Below are 13,392 nucleotides of genomic sequence, written 5' to 3' on the forward strand. Positions count from 1 at the left end.
CTTTCCCAGCATCAGGCTCTTTTCAAATGAGTCAGTTCTTCGCATCAGGTGGCCAAAGTATTGGAGTTTCCGCTTCAGCATCAGTCCTTCCAATGAATATTCAGGAATGATCTCCTTTAGGATGGACTGGTTGGATCTCCTTGCAGTCCAAGGGACTCTCAAGAGTCTTCTCCAACACCACAGTTCAAAAGCATCAATTCTTTGGCCCTCAGCTTTCTTTATGTCAAACTCTCACATCCATACCTGACTACTGGAAAAACCATAGCTTTGACTAGATGGAACTTTGTTGGCAAAGTAATGTCTCTGCTTTTGAATATGCTGTCTAGGTTGGTCATAACTTTTCTTCCAAGGAGTAGTGTCTTTTAATTTCATGGCTGCAGTCACCATCTGCAGTGATTTTGGAGCCCCCCAAAATAAAGTCTGGCACTGTTTCCACTGTTTCCCCATCTATTTCCCATGAAGTGATGGGACCAGATGCCATGATCTTCGTTTTCCGAATGTTGAGTTTTAAGCCAACTTTTTCACTCTCCTCTTTCACTTTCATCAAGAGGCTTTTTAGTTCCTCTTCGCTTTCTGCCATAAGGGTGGTGTCATCTGCATATCTGAGGTTATTGATATTTCTCCAGGCAATCTTGATTCCAGCTTGTGCTTCATCCAGTCCAGCATTTCTCATGATAGACTCTGCATATAAGTTAAATAAGTAGAGTGACAATATACAGCCTTGACGTACTCCTTTCCCGATTTGGAACCAGTCTGTTGTTCCATATCCAGTTCTAACTGTTGCTTCTTGACTTGCACGCAGATTTCTCAGAAGGCAGGTCAGGTGGTCTGCTATTCCCATCTCTTTAAGAATTTTCCAGAGTTTATTGTGATCCACACAGTCAAAGGCTTTGGCATAGTCAATAAAGCATAAGTAGATGTTTCTCTGGAACTCTCTTACTTTTTCAATGATCCAATGGATGTTGGCAATTTGATCTCTGGTTCCTCTGCCTTTTCTAAATCCAGCTTGAACATCTGGAAGTTCACGGTTCATGTACTGTTGAAGCCTGGTTTGGAGAATTTTGAGCATTACTTTACTAGCGTGTGAGATGAGTGCAATTGTGCGGTAGTTTGAGCATTCTTTTGGTATTGCCTTTCTTTGGGATTGGAATGAAAACTGACCTTTTCCAGTCCTGTGGCCACTGCTGAGTTTTCCAAATTTGCTGGCATATTGAGGGCAGCACTTTCACAGCATCATCTTTCAGGATTTGAAATAGCTCAGCTGGAATCCTCCACTAGCTTTGTTTGTAGTGATGTTTCCTAAGGCCCTCTTGACTTCACATTCCAGGACGTCTGGGTCTAGGTGAGTGATCACACCATCGTGATTATCTGGGGTGTGAAGATCTTTTTTGTATAGTTCTTCTGTGTATTCTTGCCACCTCTTCTTAATATCTTCTGCTTCTGTTAGGTCCATACCATTTCTGTTCTTTATTGTGCTCAGCTTGCATGAAATATTCCCTTGGTATCTCTAATTTTCTTGAAAAGATTTCTAGTCTTTCCCATTCCATTGTTTTGCTCTATTTCTTTGCATTGATCTGTATCTATATACATATTTTTTTGAGTTAATAAATTTTTGTTGCTTAGGATGATTTGTTAAAAATTGAAGTATAGTTAATTCACAATGTTGTGTTAGTTTCAGGCGCATCTATATGACAACCCTCCAAGGGAAAAATGCTACAAAGGAAAAGTGATTTGGTCAGCTGACGAAATTGGAGTATGATTGCTAAACTAGATAAAAATATTGCATCAGTGTTCAATTTATTGGAATTGGTAACTAAATCATGGTTATGGCCAAGAATATCCTTCTCCTTAAAAATACTCCCAAAAGTATTTAGAGATAAATAAGGTGTAACTTCCTCTCAAACGGTTCAGAAAAGAACTGTGTACATATGTTTATACACATATACAGATAATGATAAACAAGACACTTATACACACAGGAAATGTACACACACATGCACACACACACACACGAGAGAGAGAGAGAGGGATGGGGGAAGAGAACAAACAAATGATAAAACAGTATGAAAATCTGTCAAAAGGGAATTAACTGTTCTTCATGCACTTTTTATTTCTTTAACTTTTCTATGCATTTGAAATTATTTCAAATAAAGGTTTAAAAAAAGCCTCCAAACTTCAACTTAGTCTTTGAAAGCCTATGTTATTTATTTTTGGATTTTCTATTGTAGTTTGCTTTTCATCATCATCATCTGCTTTTGTTTTTACTAATTTTTATTGAAGTATAGTTGCTTTGGGGTTCACAGGTGGCTCAGTGGTAAAGAACCTGCCTGCCATGGCAGGAGATGTGGGTTCGATCCCTGAGTTGGGAAGATCCCCAGGAGAAGGAAATTGCAACTCATTCCAGTATTCTTGCCTGGGAAATCTCATGGATGGAGGAGCCTGGTGGGCTATAGACCATGGGGTCGGGAAAGAGTCGGACAGGACCCAACAACTAGACGACAATGGTAGCTGCTTTACAAAGGGAGTTTCTGTTTTAAGTCCCAAATTTCCAGTTTCTTGGGAAGGCAGAGACACCACGGTATGTGAACACGTTTCTGATTCTCCTTCAATTTGCAAACATATGAAATCACATGGAATACCATGCAGATGACAGGGAGGTAGATGTGTGTGTATGTATAACCCCATCTCTCTCCCCGATTTAAACTTCAGGATGCAGTCCCAGTGCCCGCAGGGGTCAAGCCAGCATGTGAGTGAGTGAAACAGGCCAGGCGTAAGAAGAGTCAACTACTAGAAATACAATAAAACTTTCTTGATTTTTTTTTTTTTTTACTGGGCTATGGGGAAGCACAAAATGTCATACAAACAGGTATGCTAACTGCAAATGATATTTTTGAGTCAAACTGGGAAAAAAAAAACACCAGAAATATTTAATAACATGTTTTCGTCTCAAAACCCCTCAGACCTAGAGGATTCTAGGCTTCCAGCCCCTGGGACCATGCGGGAATGTGTTTCTGTCACGTCGAGATGTGGAGTACGGAATCCCACTGGGAGTCCTTCAGCTGGGAGCAGTACTCAGTTTTACTCAGTTTCATAATGGAAAAGAGCTGTTCACAAATGTAGGTGCTCCCAAACATGGACAGGATCTTGGCACAGTGGGTCTTGTACTTGGGGTAACTGCCCCAGAGGTGTTTATAGAATTCCGGTATTCCAACCTTGTCGTATTTGGTTTTCAGGACCGTGTTGCACTGCAGATCAATCACCTCCATCTGCAGGGCTTCCTGGACGCTCTCGATCTTCATGGAGAAAGGGGAGCTGAACAGGGTCAGTTCACTTTCGTAGAGTTTGAAATCGGACAGCCTTTTCTGGAACTCCGTCTTCAGCTCCACGATTTTGGGAATGTAGTTCAGGCCGTCGCTTTCGTTCCTGGAAACTGATTTCAGGGTGGGAAAGTGGGCCAGGTTATTCCTGGCCAGATGAGTCTCCCAGAGGCACAGTTTGGCCAAGAAGGCCCGAATCAAGTCATACATCTGCGTCACGACTTGGGAATGCCCTTGCAGGGAGATGTTCAATGTGTTCAGGTGCGTGGTCATGTCCACCAAGAAGGCCAAGTCTTTGATCCAATCTTGAGAGCTCAGCTGAGGCAGGGGCTTGCCTCTGGAGGACATGAAGGAGTCAATCTCTTCCAAGGATTCAAAGAACCTCTTCAGCACCAGCCCACGGCTGAGCCACTTAATCTCCGTGTAGTACAGAAGGCTGCCGTACTGGCAGTCCAGCTCATAGAGCAAAGTCGTGAACTCGCTGTGGTTCAGTCCGCGGGAGCAGATCCAGTTCACTGCGTTAACTACCACGCTCATGATGTGGTCCATCTTTAACTTCTGAGCACAGAGCGATTCCGGGTGGATTATGCAGCACACGGACTTCAGGTCGGAGCCCTTGCAAACCATCGCCACCTTGGACTTGAGTTTCGTGACCAGCCCATCGTTGGCGTCTACCATGGCAGGGGTGCCGGTGGAGGCCACGCTGACTAGTTTCGACCAGTCGATATTAAACTTTTTCAGACTTTTCTCAACACGCAAAAAGATCTCGTTTCCAGACTTCGTGCCCGTCATGGGCACTGTATCTAAAAGTTCTTCTGACACATCAAAATTCTCATCGACTCCCCGGATGAAGATGGCCAACTGGGTGGTGTTGTTTATATCTGTGATCTCGTCGATGGCAATGGAATAAGCCACAAAAGATCTGATTTTTTCACGTAACTTCTCCCACAGGTTCCCAGCCACGTCTTCCACGGGCTGGACGGCAGCATTTTCCCTTGGACTCACCTTGGCAAACGCTTGTTTTTGCTCGGGACACACGGTGTCTGATGACCCTAAGAGATACTTTCTGAGTCCTTCCTTCAGCTCCTGGAGCTTCTCATCGCGCATCTTCTCGGTGTACTGGTCATAGTGCTTGCTGTGGTTGGTTTGATAATGGCGTCTCAGGTTGTATTCTTTGGATACCGACATGCTCTGTTTGCATATTAAACAGGTAGGGATATTCTGCACTTCCACGAAGAAATAAGCTCTCTCCCACTTTTCTTGAAATACACGGCCCTCTTGATCTATCTTCCTTTTTCCCACTTTTGATAGAGACATGGAGACAAGAAAGAGTTCACTTTTCTCTTGACTGTTAGAAAAACATCAGCAAAAGCATGATGACAAATGCAGGGGATAAGGTGGCTGGGGGGCATGGGTTAACTGGAGAGTAACCCAGCTCTGCAGAGGTGGGGGGTGGGGCTGGGGACACTCAGGGCCAGTGAACTATTGCCAAGGGAGCGTGGCCCCATGCTGGCTGGATCTTCAGATTTCTAAAGAAAACCTGGAAATGAATTTTTATGAAAAAGCCCCTGGTTTTTCCGTATCAGCCACTAATTCCCTTTTTTAAAAGGTTGATGAGTCAAATGAAAGACGTCTTTGGTGAGGGTCAGTAAGTGGCTATGTTTGTTCCACCTGGTTTAAATGAGAATGATTTGAGATTGTATCTGCATTTTAACATATTGGGCTTCCCTGATGATTCAGCAGGTAAAGAATCTGCTTGCAATGCAGGAGACACAGAAGACTCAAGTTCGATCCCTGGGTCGGGAAGATCCCCTGGAGGAGGAAATGGCAGCCTACTCCAGCATCCTTGCCTGAAAAATCCCACAGACAGAGGAGCCTGGCGGGCTACAGTCCAAAGAGTTGGACATAATTTTTTTTCAATGGCTTTCCAAGAGAATTTTGAAATAACAGAGAAGGGGATGAGCACAGAAGGCATATGATTTACCTGCTATGAGTCCCAAAAGACACTGGTGACAGCCACAGACCCTCACAGAACTTACGTGGTTTCAGTGTAAAGAAATGGGCCACAATGTACGTGAGCTTTGCTTCAAGAGAACACGGGTATAAACATTCACTTTAAGGAAATGCAGACAGAGGTGGTCAGTTCGGTAGTTGCCTGAGACTGGGGTTGGGGATGGGAAATGACTAGAAATGGGCAGGAGGAATCTTTGGGGGATGATGGAAATGTTCTAAGATTAGATTATGGTGACATGTGCACAACTCTTTAACTTTACTGAGAAAAATCACTGGACTGTGTACAGTTTGCACAAGTGAATGATATGGTATGTAAATTATGCCACAAGAAAGCTCTTAAAAAGGTACAAAGCTATTTAGCAACCAGATGAATTTAGGAATAATAACTGTGCATTTCAAGAGAAGAGTTTTGCTTCCAAAAATAAAAAAAAAATTTTTTTTTTGAGATGGACCATTTTTAAAGTCTTTATTGAATTTGTTACAAGATTACTTCTGTTTTAGGTTTTGACTTTTTTGGCCCTGAGGCATGTGGGATATCTTAGCTCCCTGACCAGGGATTGAACCTGCACCCCCAGCACTGGAGGTGAAATTTTAACCACTGGATTTCCAAGGAAGTTCAGAGCTTCCAAAATTTAAGTGAGGAGGTTCTCTAGTGATTCAAACTTTTGGAACCATCTCTGCATTTTCTGCCTTTTTTTTTCTTTCTAGAGACACCTTATTTTTTTAAATTTACATTGAAATATAGTTGACTTACAATGTTGCTGTGTTAGTTTCAGGTATTATATACATATGTTCTTTTTTAGACTCTTTTCCATTATAGGTTAATGCAAGATGGGTATAGTTCCCTGTGCTATACAGCAGGTCTTTGACAGTTACATTGTCCGCTTTAATATCCAATAGGATTCTGACTTGCTTGCAAGGATTCTAGGGGAGACATGAAAAATATCTGGACTTCCCCAGTGGTCTAGTGCTTAAGACGAGCCTCTATTGCATGAGGCGTGGGTTTGATCCCTGACTGGGGAACTAAGATCCCACATACCGAGTGGTGCGGCCAAAAAAAAAAAAGTTTTAAATTAAAGTGAAATTTAACAAGCAGAAAGGCTGGAACATCGCTCCATCAGAACAGAAGTCAGCCTCAGCACTGGCTGGAGCGGGTTCTGGGAGCCCTGCTGTGCCAGGCAGGAGCCCTGTTGGTTCTAACCGTGGGGAGGTCAGTGGTTAGAGATCCTGGAGGCGGGGCTGCAGTGGCCAGGCAGGTACTATTTACCAACTAAGGTGGAGCAGCAGTAGTTCAGTATTATGAGCACCTTCCTCCACCATAAAGGACTCTTGAATAAGAGTGTGGTGTCCCATCACACAGAGCAAGCTCCACCAAACTAATATGAGAAAAAAAATGGCCTGGCTAAGAAAACACAAGCAACAGAATTAAAGCACTTTATAAGAAGCAGAAAAAATGAACATAGAGAGCGACATGTTTTGGGACTTGTCGCTGGTGGTCCAATGGCTAGGATTCCAAGCTCCCAATGCAGAGGGCCCCGAGTTCGATCTCTGGTCGGGGAATTAGGTCCCACGTGCTGTAACTAAAGATCCTGCATGCCACAGCTAAGAACCAGAGCAGCTAAATAAATAAGTAAAAAGTGGCATGCTTTGCTCTGAGACTCAAGGCTCAGGAAGGAAGGACCCCATGGTGAGTGTCCCCGAAGAGAGCTCACACCTCACATCGAGGGCTGGAACCATCTTCTCTCCCCCAGAATACTCACCATTGCTGAGCTCGAGACCTGGAAGTGGTCTGAAGAGAAAGAGACATTGGTGAGTGCAACAAAGGGCACTTTTCTTGTCTTGTCCATTTAGTTCTATTTGACAAGCTTTTGTGACGTCAGCTATGGGCTAAAGTAAGACTGGTTGCCCAACGATTACCAAGAAATGGGCGCTAAAACACACAGCTCCCAGAAGCAGAAGCCAATGAACTGGGACTTCCCTGGTGGTCCAGTGGTTAAGAGTTCGAGCTCCCAATGCAAGGGGCCAGGGTTCGAGTCCTAGTCAGGGAACTAGAGCCCATATGCTGAAACTAAGAGTTCCCGCCTGCTGCAATGAAGATCCCGCATGCCGCAACTAAGACCCAGCACAGTGAAATAAATAAATTAAAATAAATTTTTTTTTAAAGGAACACCATGAGCTGAGTATGAGGGGCAGTATCACACAGCACTTGACCGACTTGACCGCTGGGACCCATCGCCCACCTTCTGGGGTGAGAATCCCGGTGCCCCCCGACTTGTCCACCTTGAGGAAGTTAGATCTGCAGCTCATTCTCCTGACCCGGCAGGGAACCCTCATGTACCTGATGACTGTGAATTTGATAAAGTCTGCAGCATCCAGGATTCTTCTCATGGAGCTGATTTCTAGGTAGCCGGGGGCTTTGAAGACCACCCCCGGGGGCATGCCGTCGATCACCACGCAGCCAGGGTTGAAGGTGATCTTCCGGTAGGGAACTTTCACAGGGAAATCCACTCCAATGGCTTCACCTGTGGTGAGACGAGCATAAAGCCAGTTCAATTTGTTACTTGCTTCTCCCAAACCGAGCTTTATCTTTAAGGTCAAGCTTTCAAAATTATTCACGTCAAGTGATAACAATGGTGATCAGCCATTATTTTATTTTCCAGGTGTGCTAGGATGCAAGAGTGATTTTAGTGATTTTGGAAATTGGGAATGGGTAGGATAGCAGACTCGGTTTCACTATGCATGAAATAGGGATTATCTACCCAAAAAGGTTTTCTGAGGATTAAGTGATTCATCACGTGTCAAACGCTAAAGACAATACTCAGCCATGGGAAGAAGTCGGTATAAGTCAAACATAGCTATGGTAGTTATTTTTTAAATTGAGATAAACTTGATACATAACATTATATTAGTTTTGGGCATACAACATAATGATTTGATAAAGATAGCTTTTTAAAACAATTTTTTATTGAAGTATAGTCAATTTATAATGTGTTAATTTCTGTTGTACAGCAAAGTGATTCAGTTATATATATATATATATAAAACACACACACATTTTCTCTTTAAAATCTTCTTTTCCACTATGGTTTATCTTAGGATATTGACTTTATTTTTCTTTGCTATACAGTGTGACCTTGCTGTTTATCCATTCTATTTATAAACGCTTACATCTGCTAACCCCAGCTTCCCACTCCATCCCTCCCCCAACCTCCTCCTCCTTGGCAACCACCAGAGTGTTCTCTACGTCCATGATTCTGTTTCAGAGATAGGCTCACTTGTGTCCTATTTGAGATTCCACAGAAGGTGATATCATATAGTATTTGTCTTTCTCTTTATGACTTACTTCACTTAGCGTAACAATCTCTAGTTGCATCCATGTTGCTGCAAATGGCATTATTTCATTTTTTTGTGTGTCTGAGCAGCATTCCATCAAACAGAGGTACTAGGTCTTCTTTATCCATTCATCTGTCAATGGACGTTTAGACTGTTTCCAGGTCTTGGCTATCGTGAGTACTGCTGCTATGAACATAGGGGTGCACGTATCTTTTTGAATTATAGTTTTGTCTGGATATATGCCAGGAAATGGAATTGCCAGATCATATGGTAGTTCTAGTTTCAGTTTTCTAAGAAATCCCTATATTGTCCCCCACAGTGGCTGCACCAACTTATTCCCACCAACAACGTAGAAGGGTTCTCTTTTCTCCACAGCCTCTCCAGCATTTATCATTTGCAGATTTTTTTAATGATGGCCATTCTGACTGGTGTGAGGTGGTATCTCACTGTGATTTTGAGTTGCATATCTCTAATAATAATGTTGAGCATCTCTTCATGTGCCTATTGGCCAAAAGATAGCTATTATTACTATTATGTAATTAGTGTTTCTGTGTAAAATACACCCTAATTTTGATCACAGCTCCTTAAGAGAAAGATCAATTTCTTAAAGTAATCAATTAGAAAGAAATATTTCAAATATATACTAAAAACTCTGAATATGCAACAATATAAAAACGTACCAAATTTTCGGCTAAAAAGGTCATTGACTTGCTCTCTTAGTTGTTTTATTTTTTCAAGGCTTGATAATCTTTCCTTCTCATTATCTAAAAAAATTAAAAAAAAAGTTTATTCATGTATTTGCCCCCGACCCCAAAAGGCCATTGGAGAAAAACCCCCATTAGCTCATGAGAAAGTACTTTACCTGGCTTATCAATTTACGTTTAGCAAAAAGTAAGCATTTTGTAAATTTGTAAATTTAAGGCATTAGAGATGTCTTTCCTTAGCTGACAGGGTGAACTTAGCAAAGAAATAGCTCCGAGAGATTAACCCATGTCACAAAACAGTTAAAATATAATAAAATGAAAAACACAGTCTAAATTTTGACAAAATCAGATAGAATTCTATACCTGGGACTGTCACCTGAACGATGTTAAGGTCTTCAACACCTGCTGCAGAATTTGTAATATTGGGTGAACTGGTGTTTCCTTAAACAGAAATTGAAATTTAGAACTTATAGAAAATTAGACGACTTCTGCTCTAAAACCATCAAACTGCCACTCTGATCAGAAGGCCCGAGGAGGGAATTCCCGATGACCTAGTAATTGTGACTCGGGGCTTTCACCGCCAAGGGCCTGGGTTCAATGCTGGATGGGGAACTAAGATTCTGCAAGCAGCCCAGTGTGGCAAAAAAAAAAAAAAGGCCAGACTAAATTTTTAAAACTCCAGAGAATATTTAGCTGTGGAATAACAAGCTGGCTTGGCATTAATTGATGTTTGAGTCTCTGCAGTTTAATCTCGATGTCAAAGGGGAAAGGGCACCATGGCTTTTACTTAGTTTGTAGCCCCTGATACTTCACAGTCAGTCTAAATTGATTTAAAAAGAAGACTGTTTAAAAATATATTTCCTGGGACTTCCCTAGTGGTCCAGTGGTTAAGACCCCAAGCTCCCAACGCGGGGGGCACAGGTTCATTCCCTGGTTGAGGAATTAAGATCCTGTGTGCCACTTGGCCAAAGGAAAAGAAAAAAAAATTCCCTTATTGTTATTCTCAATTTAAGGAGGGGTGAAGAAAGGAAGACATATGAGTGCATATAAGAGAGCACTTAAGAAGCAGATGACCCATGAGAAATGATGTAACAAGACAGTCAAGGAAAAGCTCAGATGGGGTTAAATAGTAAAAGCGCAGCTGATATTATCATGGTCTGGTCAAATGACAGACACTACGCTCCCTTAAGTTCTATGTGAGAAATGAAATGAGCCTGTCTAGTCCTTTCTGAGGGACTCGGAGCTCAGTCCCTGTGTTCTGTGAACAATCAAATACTTGGATATCTGAGATTCTACACCGGAGAGCAAGACCTCAGAAGGACACGAGGAGCCACCCCACCCTGCTCCTCCCTGCCCTGGTCACACACACACACACACACACACACACATTGATTTCACTCTTTTCCCTGGAGCAGTCCTTTGAGGCAAAAGGAAGGCTATACTTAGCAGTGCGAATTCGGCAAGGTTTTTGGCAACCAACCTTCAATTTTCACCTCAGCTTCAGGGTCCTCACTCGTTTCTGAAGGGACAAGTTGAGTAGAATCTTGAAAAAAAAATTTTCTAAAATGACATTCATTGTTACATATGCTGATGTTTCAATATTTTACTGCTTCTCTATCCCCAAAGTCGCTTATCCTGGCATTTTAAATGCTTTCCATATTTAATAAACAGAGGTATAAACACAAAGGTAATTTTAATTTTAAAAGGGATAACAGAGTAATAAAAGTTTGCCTTAACTTACAGGAGATAAGGGGAGATAAGAAACTTTCAGGGAGCAAATGATACGAAGTTACCCACAGTAAGGGACACAGAATATTCTTCTCTTTGAGCTAATGGAATTCACTGGCAACAGTGTTTTCTGGTTGTTGTTGGGAATTACTGAGATTTTTCGAAAGCTATTTGCTCCTCTCTTATCCTGCCAGCAGCCCCCAGGTGATTCAAGGTCTATCATTACTTGGACTCATAATTGAGTTTTCTGCTGGATAAGAATTGTGACACGTACATCAAGTTGGCATCACCGGACTCAATGGAAATGGGCCAGTGCAAGCTCCAGGAGATGGTGAAGGGCAGGGAAGCCTGGATGCTGCAGTTCACGGGGTTGCAAAGAGTTGGACACAACTGAGCGACCAAACAACAGCAACAACATACAAGTTCTACATACAGACAAGAGCCTGGCTAGATTATCTCACCTAACGGGCTCATTTTAGAAAGATCTGTCAGTTGTTACATTAATTAATTGTTAGTAAAAGAAGAAAAGACTAGAACACAAGACTGTTGATTTTGTACTGTTGTCGTATAAGATGCAACCTTTAGGGAAAAATGGCTGAAGGCACACTGGGCTGCGTGTGCTGTTCTTGCAGCTTCTTCTGAATCTATTGTTCAGTTGCTAAGCTGTGTCTGACTCTTTGTGACCCCATGGACTGTAGTCCACCGGGCACCTCTGTCCATGGCATTTCCCAGGCAAGAATACTAGAGTGGGTTACCATTTCCTTCTCCAGGGGATCTTCCTAACCCGGGGATCGAACTATAACTCCTTTAAAATAAAAAGGTTTCAGGGAGTTTTCTGGTGGCCTAGGGGTTAGGATTCTGGGCTTTCACTACCATGGCGTGGGTTTTAATCCCTTGCTAGGGAATTGAAATCTGGTAGGCCGTGTGGTTTGGTCAATAAAGAAAGAATAAAGGGACTGGCATAAAATAGAAAGCTTTTAAAAATCAAACAAGGGGCTCCCCTGGCACTCCAGTGGTTCAGACTTCACCCTCCAGAGCAGGGGGTTTGGGTTTGATCTCTGGTCAGGGAGCCAAGCCTCGGGGCCAAAAAACCAAAACATAAAACAGAAGCAGTACTGTAACGAATTCAATAAAGACTTTTAAAAAATGGTTCATATCAAAATAGTCTTTTAAGAAAAAGTTTATTCTCTGCAAAATACTGTAAACTAAAAAAAAAAAAAAAGAGAGAGAGAGAGAATGCCTCAATTTTCTAACCTTCCATTGGTAATTCCGTTTCTATTACTTCAGTGCCTGCAGAAGAATGACGGCTCTCTGAAAGGAAAGCAAACAATATATTAAAAAGGCAGAAACACATATTTTTAAAAAGGCATCATTTGAAACTAAGGCAAAGAATTCAAGACCCACACAGGAACACCCACGAAATATTTATAGACTCCTTGAAATCGAATTCATACAAATGATCCTTTCTTTATGCTTTTTTTTCCCTTAACCTATGCTTTGGAAAAACTTAGAAAAACATAGAAAAGCAGAGAGAAGGCAAAATGAGGCCATTTGTCCACCCTCCAGCATCAAGTCATCGACTCAGGTCATTCTATCTGTGCCCCAACCACCGCCCCCACCCCCCTCCCCAGCTGCTGTTGTTCAGTCACTCAGTCGTGTCAGATTCTTTGCAACCCCACGGACTGCAGCACACCAGCCTTCCCTGTCTTTCAGTCTCCCTGAGTTTGCTCAAACTCACGTCCCTCGAGTCGGTGATGCCATCCAACCATCTCATCCTCTGTTGTCCCCTTCTCCCGCCATTCGTCTTTCCCAGCATCAGGGTCTTTTCCAATGTGTCGGCTCTTCGTGTCAGGTGGCCAAAGTATTGGAGCTTCAGCTTCAGCATCAGTCCTTCCATGAATATTCAGGGTTGGTTGCCTTTAGGATTGACTGGTTGGATCTCCTCGCAGTCCAAGGGACCCTCAAGAGTCTTCTCGCACCACAGTTTGAAAGCATCAATTGTTTGAAGCTCAGCCTTCTTTAGGATCCAACTCTCACGACCACTGGAAGAACCGTGCCTTTGCGTATACGAACTCTGTCAGCAAAGAAAAGTAACTACCCCCATTGGTAGTTTACGGTGAATCTCGGAATTCAGTGCGCAAAAGCCTACTCTGGAGGAGTCCATCTCTCTCCTGTTAGCATCACCGTATCTCGATGACCCACACAATGAACAATTACTACCATCATCTCATATCTAGTCATTGTTCAAGTTTCCTCAATTCTCATACCTGTCTTTGAAAAAAAAAAGACACATACTT

The 13,392-nt window shown here is 42.5% G+C and overlaps 1 protein-coding gene across 7 annotated transcripts in view; it reads right to left on the bottom strand.

Annotated features, from left to right (window-relative positions):
- Positions 1–2,794: 2,794 nt before the first annotated feature.
- LOC102413141 (general transcription factor II-I repeat domain-containing protein 2) overlaps positions 2,795–13,392 on the bottom strand; it is a 47,324-nt gene continuing 36,726 nt past the window's right edge. For 3 of the 7 annotated variants that reach the window (XM_025275684.3, XM_025275682.3, XM_006057057.4), the window contains 7 exons: positions 12,350–12,406; positions 10,848–10,910; positions 9,731–9,808; positions 9,344–9,427; positions 7,669–7,852; positions 7,091–7,119; positions 2,795–4,618 (listed from right to left, as the gene is read on the bottom strand). In XM_025275684.3, coding sequence (XP_025131469.3) covers positions 3,015–4,618; positions 7,091–7,119; positions 7,669–7,852; positions 9,344–9,427; positions 9,731–9,808; positions 10,848–10,910; positions 12,350–12,406 — 2,099 coding nt within the window. In that variant the 3' untranslated portion in view covers positions 2,795–3,014. Of the gene's footprint in view, positions 6,707–7,090; positions 7,120–7,668; positions 7,853–9,343; positions 9,428–9,730; positions 9,809–10,847; positions 10,911–12,349; positions 12,407–13,392 lie in introns of all 7 variants that reach the window. The other 4 variants (XM_025275683.3, XM_006057058.4, XM_045164330.1 and 1 more) reach the window with 3 other exon arrangements.

The sequence above is a fragment of the Bubalus bubalis genome, chromosome 24 (assembly GCF_019923935.1).
Source record: "Bubalus bubalis isolate 160015118507 breed Murrah chromosome 24, NDDB_SH_1, whole genome shotgun sequence".
In the NCBI taxonomy this organism is placed as follows: Eukaryota; Metazoa; Chordata; class Mammalia; order Artiodactyla; family Bovidae; genus Bubalus; species Bubalus bubalis.